The sequence below is a fragment of the Chiloscyllium punctatum genome, chromosome 3 (genome assembly GCF_047496795.1).
Source record: "Chiloscyllium punctatum isolate Juve2018m chromosome 3, sChiPun1.3, whole genome shotgun sequence".
Taxonomy (NCBI): Eukaryota; Metazoa; Chordata; class Chondrichthyes; order Orectolobiformes; family Hemiscylliidae; genus Chiloscyllium; species Chiloscyllium punctatum.
Window position 1 is genome coordinate 130830093 of NC_092741.1, and position 15594 is coordinate 130845686.

General features: G+C 40.6%; 1 protein-coding gene across 3 annotated transcripts in view; it reads right to left on the reverse strand.

The window, feature by feature from the left end:
• The window catches only part of myom2b (myomesin 2b), a 121229-nt gene that overhangs the window by 79502 nt on the left and 26133 nt on the right, over window positions 1-15594 (reverse strand). For all 3 annotated transcript variants that reach the window (XM_072560725.1, XM_072560732.1, XM_072560714.1), the window contains exon 6: window positions 10268-10360. In XM_072560725.1, the coding sequence (XP_072416826.1) occupies window positions 10268-10360 (93 nt within the window). The remainder of the gene's footprint in view (window positions 1-10267; window positions 10361-15594) is intronic.

Genomic DNA, 15594 nt, shown 5'->3' on the forward strand with positions numbered 1-15594 from the left:
TCAGTCTGTTCGGTGCACCTGAAGAAATAATTTATGACAATGACCAAATATACAGGAAGACCTTTCAGGCATGTGTGTGCCAAATGGGGAGTGAATAATACAATGTCCTCACCACATTACCACTGATTAACTTGTCTCACTGAACGAAAAGTTTGCACTGTTAAATCACTCATCCTAAAGTGTAAGACAATGAAACAAGATTTTCCTGTCACTGTGTTACACCTGAGACTCTGGATGCAGGGTCACCTTTTCCAAAACAGATCATGTTTGGAAGGCACATGTGAACCATCTTGACAAGCCACAATTCTCAAAAATGCAGGACTTCTCAACAAACAAGGATGAACATGACTGGTATGCAAGTGTGAAACTATCCCAACTACATACTAATCAAATGGTCAGAGATCTGCTTCGCAGCTTCTTTCACGAAGACAAGTCACTCAGTCAAAACACACTTAAAATTACAAGCTACCAAGAATCAGGATCTTCAGAAGCAGAAAGGAGAAAAATGTATATAATTCATCATATTGTTCTTTTCAATAGTTCTTCCAAAATGCTTTCAATAAAGGAGCAAATTTGTCTTTTTGAATAAATGTTAAACATTAAAAAGGTTAACACGTGCATTAACACCTGTTCCATGAATAACTCATAATTTGTTTACTAATACGTCAGATCAGTTAAATTACATCAGTTGAGCGTGGATCCAAAACAATTAAAATTGGTATTAGCCACTCATTACTTGTTTTGATGAAGACATTATCCATTTAAAACCAGGATGAAAACATCCTTAAAAACGATCATTATCTAAATGGCATTTGGAGAAGATGATTTCAGCCTGGAATTCTGCCATGAAATTCTGTCACCAAAAACCACTCAAGACTGATCCAAGGATAAAAGGAAGTGGGATGTAACAAATTACAAAATTGCATATTAACCGGAACAGAATAGAAAGACTTCCACAACACCATATAATGAAGTAAAAGTCGCTACCACATTAATCAGTACTTAACTGTACAACAGACAAATACCAACAAAAAGCTTTAAAAAGCAGCATGTATATTTAGAAGGCACTCCCAGCTTGGACTGAAATGGATACTGCTTCAGATAATCTGGGGTGAAGGACTCTGCTTGTTCCATCATGTGAGCATCATGTCACTCTGCCTGCACTAATATACCCTATTCAGGAGAGAACCTGCAGAAAAGTGTTTTTGCTGGTTTGTAGAGATTCCTATGGGACCTGCATGTTAAAGGCCCTGTAAACAGTGAAGCATGTGACCGAGGAATAGTTTTGGGCTATACCTAGTGAGACCAGACTTATATATACCTATTTTATAAAGTCACAGCTAATGGCCAAGGAAATGGAGAACAAACTTTTTATCATTTATATAAATGATTTGGATGTGCGCATAAGAGGTATAGTTAGTAAGTTTGCAGATGACACCGAAATTGAGGTGTAGTGGACAGTGAAGAAGGTTACCTCAGATTATAACGGGATCTTGATCAGATGGGCCAGTGGGCTGAGAAGTGTCAGATGGAGTTTTATTTAGATAAATGTGAAGTGCTGCATTTTGGGAAAGCAAATCTCAGCAGGACTTATACACTTAATGGTCAGGTCCCCGGGAGTGTTGCTGAACAAAGAGACCTTGGAGTGCAGGTTCATAGCTCCTTGATAGTGGAGTCACAGGTAGATAGGATAGTGAAGAAGGCATTTTGTATGCTTTTATTTATTGGTCAGAGTATTGAGTACAGGAGTTGGGAGGTCATGTTGCTGCTGTAAAGGACATTTGTTAGACCATTTTTGGAATACTGTGTGCAATTCTGGTCTCCTTCCTATCACAAAAATGTGTAACTTGTAAGGGTTCAGAAAAGATTTCAAGGATGTTGCCAGGGCTGGAGGATTTGAGCTATATGGAATGAGCTGCCAGAGGAAGTGGTAAAGACTAGTACAATTCTAACATTTAAAAGGCGCCTGGATGGGTATATAAATAGGAAGGGTTTGGAGGAATATGAGTCAGGTGTTGGCAGGTGGGACTAGATTGGGTAGGGATTTCTTGTAGGCATGGTCGAGTTGGACTGAAGGGTCTGTTTCCATGCTGTACATTACAAAAACTCTAACTCTAAATGAGTTCCTGGTTTTGTACTTCACCCTTTACAAAAATTACTTTGTAACGGAGGGCTGGAGGCTCAACCTCCACAAGGAACATACCTCAAAGATCAGGCTTTGTCAAGTTTATATTGTTTCCACTAACCTCACAGTATGTCTACAAGAAGAAATGGGCAAATTTTGGTGCCCTTAATTCAACAAATAATGACAGTTTGTGTTACACTACCAGTTAAGTTACAGGCAAATCCAAAGAGGGAAAACAGGTAAAATCTCACTGATTAGTGTTACTAGACAATAATTTGATTAGGATCCCATTACCCTGTAGTACTCAAAATCATCCAAGTCGTAGGGATTCTGAGAATTGCATTGTTCCATGCAATACATCCAGCTTTATGGTTCATTCTGACCCGGCCAGTTGTCAGTTAATTCCAGTGCTCACCAGCAGGTGGTGGAACAGCACCTTTGCTGACAAATATTCTGTTTGGATGGCAAACATCTTGTTGCAGAATTTGCTGGGGGAACATCTCACAAAATGCACTGTATAAGTATTGCTATGTTTTCCTTCCACTTCAAGCCCCACTATTTTGCTGGAAATATGAACTGATGAAAACAAGGTGAGGGCAACTGGCACCTGGGACCTCAGTGAACAATGGAGCCTATCCTTAATCAATAATATTTAACAATAAAAAATGAAATCAAATAAAGGAGTATTGAGTCAAGTTAGATTTGAATACAAAAGTAAATAAAAAGAAAAAGGATGGATTGGAAGAGGCAGTTGAGAAAAACAAAGAAAAGTTTTGTCTTAATGTATTATTTTCAAATAAAACTTTTGTTCATAAGGAGCCATATAGCACTGACAACAATTATATCATCCTCCAGAGAACAAATGGCAGCTAAACTTCTTCACAACACAAGGGTTTGAATGCTTCAGAACACTTTTCCTCTTGTGAAAATGTATTTCAAAAGTAGGAGGTTAAGGGGTGACCTTACAGAGGTTTATAAAATCATGACGACATGGATAGGGTAAATAGACAAGAGGTGAGGAAATCTCAAACTAGAGGGCATAGGTTTGAGGTGAGGGGGAAAGATTTAAAAGGGACCTATGGGACAACTTTTTTTATGCAGAAGGTGGTACGCAGAAAGAATGAGCTGCCACAGGAAGTGGCGGAGGCTGGTACAACTACAACATTTAAAAGGCATCTGGATGGGTATATGAATAGGAAGCTTTGAGAGGAATATGAGCCAAATGCTGGCAAATGGGACTAGATTTATTTAGGATATCTGATTGGCATGGACAAGTTGGCAAAGGATCTGTTTCCCTGCTGTATATTTCTATGACTAGCATTAATTTTATCATTATGATGTTTGCTCAGTTAGTAATTTCAGATGGATTAGTTTCAACTCATTGGCCAGTGTGATAGCTATTTAAATGAATTATCCCATCCAGGGATAAAGATATATAGACAGGAGAAGTAACCAGATTAATGTGAGGAGCAGACCTGCTGAGAACAAGTATAGAAAGGATCTTTTTATGTCTTAAACTAAGGAAGACCTTTTCTTCCTTAAGCTGAAACAAACAGTTCTTTTTTTTTACATGTGAGATTGCCTCATGCGTATAGTGGTACCTAGTGTTCAATCTTGTGTATTTTTGATTTTAAAATCAAAAAGTGAGATGCTGGAAAAGCATAGCAGGTCAGGCAGCATCCAAGGAGCAGGAGAGTTGACCCGAAAGTTGACTCTCCTGTTCCTCAGATGCTGCCTGACCTGCTGTGCTTTTCCAGCACTACTCTAACCTTGATTCTCATCTCCAGCATCTGCAGTACCCACTTTCGCCTCATCAAATTTTTAAAAATCTCATTGTTAGCAAGGTTCAGATATCATCGCCATTTTCTTCAGGGAAGTACATGTGTATTAACACCACTGATGTGTCTTGGCATTACAGACAAGTTGAATATAAACATTCACTTTCAGCCAACTAAGTCATCAAGCAATGTGAGTGAATCACAACTGATATTCTAGGTCTTCCTTGACACTAACTGCTGGGTTACTGATTTATGAGCAATAGTGCACACAATAAATGTAACCTTATTTTTCTAGGTAATTCTGGCCCACAGCAGTAAAGCAAGAATTAAATGTTTTATTTTCTTTCAGTGCTGCATGTGGCAGATTAGAGAATCATGCTTTCACATGAGGGCTTATATATCAGATATTTTTGCACTCTGTAAAGCTGGTGCTGATAGAATTAGAAAGGTTTCAAATCACCAACTTAACATGGCCTTAGTAACAAGGTGATAGCCAAAAGAATTTAAACTGCTGCGAGGGAGCAGGGATCCAATCACGGACAGCTCAGCATTTTGGTGAGGGCAGCTGTGATTGAGCAGAGCTGTATGTAAAAGAGAGAAGCAGATTACCTCATTGCTCAATGTCAGGTGGAAGAGAACAGTAGACTGAAACCTCAGAGAACCTTAGAGAAGTTGTTAATAAAAAAATTTTGGAAAATGACATCGTTATCCTCCATCAACCTGAACTGCTCATGGCTTATAGTTAAGGATTGAAAGTAATGCTTCAGTCATTCACACAGATGGTCAATGCCTATGTTCCTTTCCTTTGTTCTTCTGGCTGGATAACTGAATTGAACAGCCTCTGGCCATAGCACAGCAGTCAGACTACAAATCCATACATTGGAAAAAGTGAGGGAGCATTGCATGCCTTTGACTATCATTGTAACAAAAGGAACAAACAACATCGCTTTCAGTTACTGAATAGAGTCAGAAAGAAAAAAAGATGGATTAAAAGCTGTAAAGAAGGAATGAACGCACCCAATTAGATCCAGTAAAATTAACACAGCAAACACAAAAGCACATGCCAACTAAAGACTAATTCACATGGGTTTCAAGCATGTGCTTTTAACTATAGAACACTCATTTGCAAAGCATTCATTAATCAGGAGCTGATATGCAGTACAGCATTACAAAGGACTGTCTGAACTGAATTTTAAGCAGAGGTAATGGCCTTATCCATCAGCTGTAAATTCAAGTTCTGGCCCAGGAAGCGATGACCAAATTTTATGGTCTTTCAGCAATTAGTGCCTGAGCTTGCAGCTTTCAACCCAAGCAATAAGGAAGAATCTCCCACCTCCAATGGAGTCAGGCTAATCAGGGGGCCAGCAGCTCTCCAATCCTGACAGTGCTCATTAGGAACATAGTCACTGCAGTCAGTACACAACAAGGAACCATGCAGGTAATTGACAGGGAGATAAATGTGGCAGTCTTGCTAGGGACAGTCAGGCAAGCCTTGGAGGGTTAGTAGACAAACAGGAGGCTGGAAGAACACAGAAAGCAAGGCTGCATCAGGAGGTGGAGAAGTCGACATTACAGATATAACCCTTCTTCAGGACTAGATGTGGGGGTAGGGGGAGCTACAGATAAAGGTGGAGGGTGGAGGGTGGAGGGTGGAGGGTGGAGGGTGGAGGGCGGGGGGGATGCTGAGGTGGGGGAGAGTAGCAGAATGGTGAGGTAGTGATATGTGAACACAGATGGTGTGTATGACCTGGTTGGTTGATGTGAGCGATGAATTTGGTTGTTGCTGGAAGGAAGGGTCAGTAGGTGGAATGGAAGGGAGGAGATGGGGCTGGAAAGGAAGATTATTTGAAATTTGAGAACTCAATGTTAAGTCAATGCTATAGGCTGCCCAGGCAGAAGGTGTGGTTTTGTTCCTCCATGTTTTGGTCTGATTCACTGTGGCAATGGAGGAGGCTGAAGATGGAAATGTTGGAGAGGGAGTAGGAGGGGGAATTGAAATGGGCAGTGACTGGGAGGTCAGACTGGCCCATATGGGCCCGATGAAGATGCTTGGTGAAACAGTCACCAAGTCTACGTTGGATCTCATCATTGTAGAGAAGACAAGGGGGATCCTATCTTTATTATGTTTGGAAGTGAGAGGAGGGTGGTTGAGCAGTAGAGCAGGGGATTGTGGAGGTGCAGTGGAGGGCTGTCTTGATGACAGAGGGGGGAGAAAAACAAACTTTATTTGAAATGGGACAGTATTAGGGATGCTTGGGAGTGGAACATCTACTCTGACGAGAGAATTGGGAAAACAGCTTGGAGATTTTGCAGGATATAGGGTGGGAGGAGGTATATTCCAGGTAGCTATAGAAGTCTGTGGGTTTATAGTCAATGTTGATCCATAAACTCTTGCCGGAGATGGAAACAGAGAAGTCAAGAAAGGAGAGGGAGGGAAATGAGGTGGAGCAAGTGAAGTTGAGAGCAGGGTGGAAGTTGTCAGCCTGGGTGCAGGATGCAGCACCGATGCCATCACTGATATAACAGCGGAAGAGTTGGAGAACAGTACCAGTGTGTGCATTAAAGAGGGACTGTTCAACATAACTGACAAAGAGGCAGGTGTAGCTGGGGCCCACTCGAGTACCTATGGCCACCCCCTGTATTTGGAGGAAATGGGAAGAATTGAAGGAAAAGTTATTGAGGGTGAAGACTAATTCAGCGAGGTGGAGGAGGGTATTGGTGGGGGTGGGGATTGGACGGGTCTGTTGGAGAGAAAAATACTGAAGGCCTGTAGGCCATCACTCTGGGGTATGAATGCGTGTAGGGACTGCACATTCATAGTGAAAATGAAACACTGGGGTTTAGGGAACTGGAAGTTTCCAAAAAGGTAGAGGGCATGGACTGTGTCCCAGATGTAGGTGGAAGTGCCTGGACCAAGGAGAAAAGAATGGAGTCGAGGTAGGAAGAAATGAGTTCAGTGGGACAGGAGCATGCAGAGACGAAGGGTCGGCCAGTGTAGTGGGCTTGGAGAACAGGTAGATCTGGGCAGTGTAGGGCCGAGGGACTACGAATTTGGAGGTGGTGGTGGAGGGGAGATCACAGGAGGCGATGAGTTCACTGAGTGTGGGACACGATAATGCAATGGGCCAAGGTGGAGTCATGGTCAAGGGAGAAGGCTGATGTGGTGTCAGAGAGCTGGTGTTCGGCCTCTATGATATAACCTTGGATGATTGGTGAAGAGGAAGGGAAAGGACCTGTGATTAGCCAGGAGGTGGAAGGGAGAAATAGCCTTTTCTGCTGTGGGGAGTAGATTAGCACTCTGTTTGGCACAAGTGCCCAAACAGTAAGGACCCTCCCACCAAACCAGATCGTAGCCACTAGGGTTTATATTGGCATGAGTGTTATTCTCTGACACTGGTAAAACACCACTGACACCCAATACCTCCTGCATAGTTGGGAAAGTATGAGAGGTGAGTGGAATGGGAATCTCCCCAAACCAACATTACTGAATTGTGTACCATCTGCTTTCGGTGCCTTCAGGATGATGCATTTGTAAAATTCCAGCCTCTGTGTTCTTCTCTGTGTAATCCTCAAACGAGCTTTTCCCACATTCTCTTCCGAAGGCTGGGATATATATCAATCACCATTCTTTAACATCCAGTGTCTTCTCCATGCTTATTCACCTCATGTGACTCTGGGCAGTGATAATCACCCAGATGTGTCTCATGCTTCAGTCAGACCCCACCATTGGCAGGGATGGAGATGGATGTGATGCAGTACAGTGCTCAGCTCAGAACATGAAAGAACGGCACTTTGTAAAGGGGATTGAATTTGATCAATATTAACCAAAAAAGTGTTTGAAAATGTTAATTGGGAGATAAGTAGCCATCTTGCAGCTATACCTCCTGCCTCTCACTAGCATAGGTTTTCCTTTGCTTCCACCCTTGTCCTCTAAATGCCTACAGGTAGAAGTGTTGGCAGTGGTTGTTGGAGTGATGGTAGTATGCGGAGGGTGATCATCTATAGCCCTAAGCCTCACATGCTCACCATTAATCACATGTAGCAGGCTGAGAGAGAAACATATATATTGCTGGCTAGTTGAAAATGTGAACATTTGGCAAAAGGTTTCCCTCCCACTTTCATCTGAGGCACAACTCAGCAGTATGATAGAATACTCCCTATTTGTCTTGATGAGTGCAGCTCCAACAACAGTCTGAAGTTTGACACCATACAGAGAAAAGCAACCCACTGGATTGACACCACATCAACAAACATCCACTCTCATGGATGTTCCTCGTGGCAGCAATGTTGACTATCTACAAGATGCACTGCAGAAATTCACTGAAGATCCTTAGATGACATTTTCCTAGACCCAGCCATCTTTAGCTACTTCATTAGTAACCTTCTCCTCCCTATCATAAGCTCAGAAATGGGGATGTTCACCAATGATTGCATAATACTCAGCACCATTTGTAACTCCTCAGATACTGAAAGCAGTTGATGTTCAAACGCAACAAGGTCTGGACAATATCCAGACTTGGGATGAGAAATAGCAAGTAACATTCACGTTGCACAAATCCAGGCAATGACCACCTTCAATAAGAGATAAGCAAACCACTACCCCTTGACATTCAATGGTGTTACCAGCAACATCCACTCATCCCTCAAGTGAATACAAAAAGAATATTGATTACCTGAAGGTCCTATCCCTTGGTTTCCAGTCTCCACAAACATCACTCTCCTGACTGGTAAAAACCCACAGCTGGTTGAAACCATCCATGTGTACTTCATTTATCATTCTATGGTGAATTCTTCAATCCACTAACTAGTTCTTTTCAATCTCATACTCCATATGGAGCAGTCCTCCTAGCAAGATCTACATATATCCTTTGAATCAAGGAATGGGAAACAGGGAAACATACTAGCAAATTCCTTCTGACAAGCCCTTGCTACTGAATGACAGGCTTTGAATTACCACAGTGAGTGTGGCCCTTTTAACCAGGTTCAGGATGAACTAGGGCCATTTGTGCAGCCAACCTCCACCTCTGGGACCTCAGAACAAACACCTTGTGCACTTCTAGAGAAAATCAAACAATGATACATATTACTGAGGAGTGTCTCCTCCACAAACTGACCAGACGATTCACCTTAAACTCAGCGAACAAGGAGACTATTGCTTGTTTTTGAGACTAAAATCAAATATTGTTGGAGAAACTCAGCAGATCAGGCTGCATGTGTGGATAGAAAACAGTTAACATTTCAAATCCTGTGACCTTGCTTCAGAGTTGAAGGGTCACCAGACTCGAAATGTTAATTCTGTTTTCTCTCCACTGATGCTGCCAGACCTGCTGAGTTTCCCCAGCGACTTGTTTTTGTTTCTTATTACTAGCATCTGCGGTTCTTTGTTTTACTTTAGTGCTTGATATTGGGTATTTGTTTTCACTAAATAACAACACAGGGAATCATTTCAAATGTTCCTGGTGACACAAAATGAGAAAAAGGATCAGAAATAAACCAACAAAATAAATGTGACAGTGAGCCTATTGAGATGCCCCTTTCCCAGAACCACAGGATTGTTGCATTCGGTCTATGGTATCTGCATTGATTCTCCTGCAGTGAAGTGGGGCCTGCCCAGCATGCTTCTTGTTTAGACGGGCTGCATTAACTTCAGCCCATTCCATTAGATGAATGAAGAAAGGCAAATTAAACAGCAATAGTACCATCTTAACATGTATAGGTACACAAATCCTTGAAAATGACAGGCCAAGCTGAGAAGGCTGATTTAAAAAAAAAGGGAGTTTAGACTTTACAAAAAAAATTAAGTGGAAAAGGATACAGTGCAAGGAAGTTATCCCCGGCCTCTTTAAAAGAGTGGTTAAGCTTCAGCTGAAGTATACTGTTCATTTTTGGGAGCCAGATTTTAAACAAGGATGTCAGGTGCAGGAGAGATTTACTGAAATGGTGGTCGAGATGAGGGACTTCAGTGAATGTGAAGAGACTCAATAAGCTGGCACATTCTCAACATTCAGCAGCAAGGGTTAAGAAGAGATTTGATCATTCTATTCAAGATCATACACCGTTTTGAAAGAATAAATAAGGATAAGCTATTTCCCAGAGGGGGAAGGGTTAGTAATCAAGGTTTAAGTGAACAGGCAAAAGAACTAGAAACGACACGAGGAAAGTATTTCATAGCAAGGTGCTCTGGCTGGAATGCATTAATGAAAAGACAGTGAAAGCAGATTCAATGGTGACTTTTAAACCTCTACCAAATAATTGGCACAAGCAGATGGATTGTATCATTCTATGATTCTACGGAAATACAAGAACAATCCATTATGATTACCAGGATGCCTTGAATGTGTTTTATATTTCTGAGTGAACTCACCTATTAATTTCCAAAGAGTGAACTCCGTAGTAGCTATCCATCCTGTACTTGGTTGGTTCACTTGTTTGATCAATATAGACATCGTCTCTATACCTTTCAAATGAAAGAAAATAGGTTAGATTGATGACTTAGGATAAAGATTGGGAATCAATGCCAATGTCCATTTAGTTTAGTGGTAATTAGCAAAGAGATAGTTGACTGCAGTGAGATGGATTAATAAAGTTGTTTGGGTGAGGTAAGCAACTGCACTTCCAAAAGTGTTTTGATGCTTGCAAAACACCTGGGGACATCCTGAGGCCATGGAAGGCAAGACTTTTACAAGTCTAATTACAGGTTTTCATGTACAAGTTGAATGAATTACAAGTACAAATTTTATTATTCCTCCTCATTACATTTAAAGAGCCATTTTAACAAGGACTATTACCAATCATTATAGTTTGAAATTCTGCAATGTAATTTCAGAATCAATAGAAGCATAATGTCTGATATTTTAAATGGTTTTTACACTTTCAATTAATGTAAAAGACAGAGGAATTTCATACATGCATAACAAGAAATTCATTTACTGATCTTATTTAACATAAGAGATGTGCCAAGATACTTCACACATAAAGAAAATGGAAAACTGCTTTGGAGCCAGGAAAATAGGAGTTGGGAGGATTGACAAACAGTTTTGACAAAGCTGGGTTCTGAAGAGGGTCATAAAGCAGGAGAGCAATATAGGGAGAGAGGGAGGTTTAGGGAAGAAATGATGTTTCTGATTGCTCTGTTGAAGCATAATGTGGAAGTAACCAACATATTAATTTTTAAGAATATTTTATATTACCCAAACTGATATTTGAAGGGTAAAATTCTTGTGTTAACTGCTACTTGATAGACAACAGATACTGTCAGACTTATTGTTTACAAGCGTTATCAAACTGACCTTCACCCACCCTCCTTGTAATAGTTGGCCTCACTTGAAAAAGCACATGTTAGAATCAGTGACATTCTGTTTCAAGCTTAATGTAATTAGATGTGACTGGCTGCCTGCAGAACACATTGCCTAGACATTGCAACTTAGTTATCTCGGACTTGAATATCTTATGGAGCTATGTGTGACATCTTCAAATAAAGAGTTGCTTGGATTCTTAAATCACTCCTTCATTATACAGTATTTCCTGAACCAAAAGTAATTCAAAAATCCATTGCTTCAATTTGAATGAAGCACATGCCTTACAACATTGTATATAGTAGAATGTTTGTTGTGTTACAGTAGACTAATTAATTTTCAACTGGAATTCACAACCATCTTTGCTTTCAAAAGAAAAATGTATCTAGTAATTGTGAAGAGAGCACATTTTTTGAAAAAACAAGTAATTATAAAATAATTCATTTCATGCAGATTCTTTTGCAATGTTTCCAAGAGACACTGTAGTCCAGACTATTGTCTTGCTCTGTCACTCAGGTTTTTGGATGGAGATTATGTTGATAATAGGCAGTAGAAAATGCATCAAAGGCCAAATCTAGTTTATAGGCCAGAAGGAGTAAGCATGCTCCTTTATACTCCACAAAAATAATTATACTCATTTTTGGATCATATTCCTTAAAACCTTTTAAAAACCTGTTATAATAAACAAATCTCTGCCTGTCACTTCAGCTGAGCAGCCAGTCGCCACATCATCCATGTTGTCAGGCAGAGGTAAGCATGAAAACCCCGCTAACAGCAATTATATATGTCTATAAAATTATGAGATGCATAGATAAGGTTGACGGTCAGAGTCTTTTTTCCCAGATGTGAAACATCTAATACCAGGGGGCATGCATTTAAGATAAGAGGTGGAAAGTTCAAAGGAGATGTGAGGGCCAAGGTTTTCTACATAGAGAGTGGTAGGAGTCTGGAAGGTGCTAGTAGGGATGGTGGTAGAGGCAGATACGTAGGAGCGTTTAAGGGACTTTTAGATAAGCTCATGAATATGCAAGGAATGGAGAGATATGGACCAAGGGCAGACAGAAAGGATTAGTTTAATTTGGCATCATGTTTGGCCCAACATCATGGGCCGAAGGGCCCGTTCCTTTGCATAAAGTTCTATGTTCTTTGTTCTAATTAATTCATCTGTGTTAATAGTTGAGGATGGAATGTCATTCTGGTCAGCTGGTGAACCCTCTGACATTCTCCTCTTGAAATGGGGTTTCATCTGGAAGGCATTATTTGTGACAAGGTGGCACTTCTTTTCTATTGCACTAAAGCATCACTTGGGATTATGGCAGGGATAGAAAATATTGTTTAAAATGTGCCTGTTTAAACCATTAAAATATCAGTCAACTATCTAAAGGTCAACAGGTGTGATACTTAAAAATAAACACCAAAAATTTAAATTATACACACCAAACATGAAAAACCGCAATGGGTAAACCTACAGGAACAACTGTAGAAACATCTCAAACATTTCCAACACCTTTCCATAAGAAAACTCACTTTTCTGCAGCATTATTCTACTCAGTTTTAAATGTTAATTGCAATATATGAAAAGCAACAAACATTTACAAATGAACCATTTAATTGTTTATCATTTTACATCCCTAGATTTTGGCTCAGGAATATCTGAAAAGGTACAAAGATCAATTGTGCTTAGGGCTCAGGAGGATGGCAAAACTAGGTCAATCCTGACTCTGCCAAGATCTGCGACATCTTGACCTGGGTTTTGAAACTGCAGTTTAGGGGCATGGATCATGCATCAGCGTTTGGAAAACTTCTAACCTTTCCTGGAAAATCTATTTTCTAGAAAAGATCTCGCTCAGGCCTCCATGAAATCTTCACAGTGATCCAATTATTTATTACATTAGAGTAATGAATTCCTCCAGGATTACCTTCTTTAGTCAATGTAGCTTCAATGGGACCTGAAGAGTCTTTTTTTAATGATCTCATCAGGTCATTTGTACCATCTGTGGGATTGTTCTCTGCCTTAGGAGTGTCAACTGCTTTTGGTCAGGATACACCACTGATGGACACTGGCATCAGCCGACAACTTGTGCCAGTTTGGCAAGAGATCGCCCATGTCCAGAATACTGGATAGTGACACTAAGGGAGGTCCCCATTCCACCAATCATGCCAACAAAGCAGGGCACCAGGCATTCCCAGGCTTATATGTTCAAGATTTGGAGATGCCAGTGTTGGACTGGGGTATACAAAGTTAAAGATTACACAACACCAGGTTATAGTCCAACAGGTTTAATTGGAAACGCACTAGCTTTCGGAGCGCCGCTCCTCTATCACCTAATGAAGGAGCAGCGCTCCAAAAGCTAGTGTGCTTCCAATTAAACTTGTTGGACTATAACCTGGTGTTGTGTGATCTTTAACTTTACATGTTCAAGGTTTGGAGTGAAGCATCAGCTCCATTTTCTAACTCCAAGGCAACAGTCCTTCATCGCTGTCAAACTGACACCTAAAAATGTAAAACATTCACAATCCAAATTACAATTAGAGAGACATGCAAATTTTGAGATGTTGATGAGGCAGCTCAAACTTCATTGCAATTCTTCATGCAATTGGTACAGTAGAAAAAAACAAACAGACTTGTAATGAATAAGGACTTTCGACACTGAGTCGCAAGGATTAAATTCCATTAAAGGGTGTAGACCATATCATAAAACTACTAAAAGAAGATTTAATTTCCTCACAAGGAAACCCAAGCCACATACTCTGCCAGCCATTTATGTACCCTGTAATACCTCTTGGCAAACTATTACTAAACAAGACCTAATAATATATTTTCAGTCTATTGCCTCTCTCACAATGGTTAAAGAATCATATAAGTTGGTCAGAAGGTAGATGCATGGAGAGACATTAGCTGCTGTTTACCAGTAATTGGAGAAGTGTCATGAAGACACCACCTTGCACCTTTTCCCTCAGTATCTTATTTTGTACAAATAGTTTATAGGGGTGTAATTCTGACAAAAAAATTCCCTTATGAAGGCCTAATGTTTTGATGCTACATTCCTGTTTGTGCTATTTTGGGCAGGTGTTAACCTGATTATCTTAAACGATGCTGAATGCCTGTTAAAAATAGCATGCCATGGAATGTTGTACGAGTGCTTTAAGCATTCATACATGAACTTCACCAACTGGAATGAAGCCTTAGCTCAATGCTTAATTAAACATGAACACTTATTGCATTATTATGAACATTGAGAGAGAGATTGCAGGGTTTATGAGCCTCCGTTCTGATCACTGGTGTTAGATATGGTGGTGGCAGATGGCTTGTTTTCTTGGAACAAATCAATTTAAGAAAGCTGAAAGGCTTGGATATAATATTTTTAAACTTCATAATCAGCTTCTTCAATGTAGCAATGTTAATGGTGTCAGGAAAATGACTGCTATCTGCAAGTGACTGCCAATAAAATATTTGAAGCACCAAATAGCAACCACATGAATTTACACAACATTTTTAATTAATAACATGTCCCAGGACCTCATTAACACAAAGCCAAGGGATGAAAAATACTTGGCAAAGTGTTATGTTTCAAGGAATATCATACTTGAAGGAAGAACTAAAGGGGCAGAGAGAATTTCAGAACTTGACATCTGAAATACTGAAATCAGAAGTGCCAAAGTTGCAGGATTGAAATGGGGGAATGTACAAGAGGCCATATTGGTTACAGAGAAGGCATTGGAGAAGGCGTATCCCATGAAGAAATTCAAATGCAAGGATGTTAGACTGGTAACCAACGTAGGTCAGTGAATTCAGGTTGGATGAAAAAACAGAACCTGGATCACGTTAAAATGCAGACAATAGACTATTATTGAGCATTTCCAGTGGGATTTCTGCAGAAGGCCTTCGAGATCCATCACTAATGTAACCAGGGTCCATCTGCTTTCATAGTGTGGAAATAGGCCATTTCACCCAACAAGTCCACACTGATCCTCCGAACAGTATCCCACCCAGACCCATTCCCATACGCTATTTCCCTACATTTTCCCCTGATTAATGCACCTAGCATACACATTCCGGAACACTAAGGGCAATTTAGCATGGCCAATTTACCTAACATGCACATCCTTAGACTGTGGGAGGAAACCGGAGTGCCCAGAGGAAACCCATGCAGACACAGGGAGAATGTGCAAACTCCACACAGACAGTCACCCGAGGCTGGAATCAAACCCAGGTCCCTGGCACTGTGAGGCAACAGTGCCAATCACTGAGCCACCATACTGCCCCGTGCTTTGAAGGATCCAATCTACCCCAAATATGCAGGTAGCGGATTGACTTGAGAGTACTGTGGCCAAGAACTGGCTTTTAGCTAGTCTTGTTGGAGATTATGTGTTTTAGGCATCATCTTCTGATTTA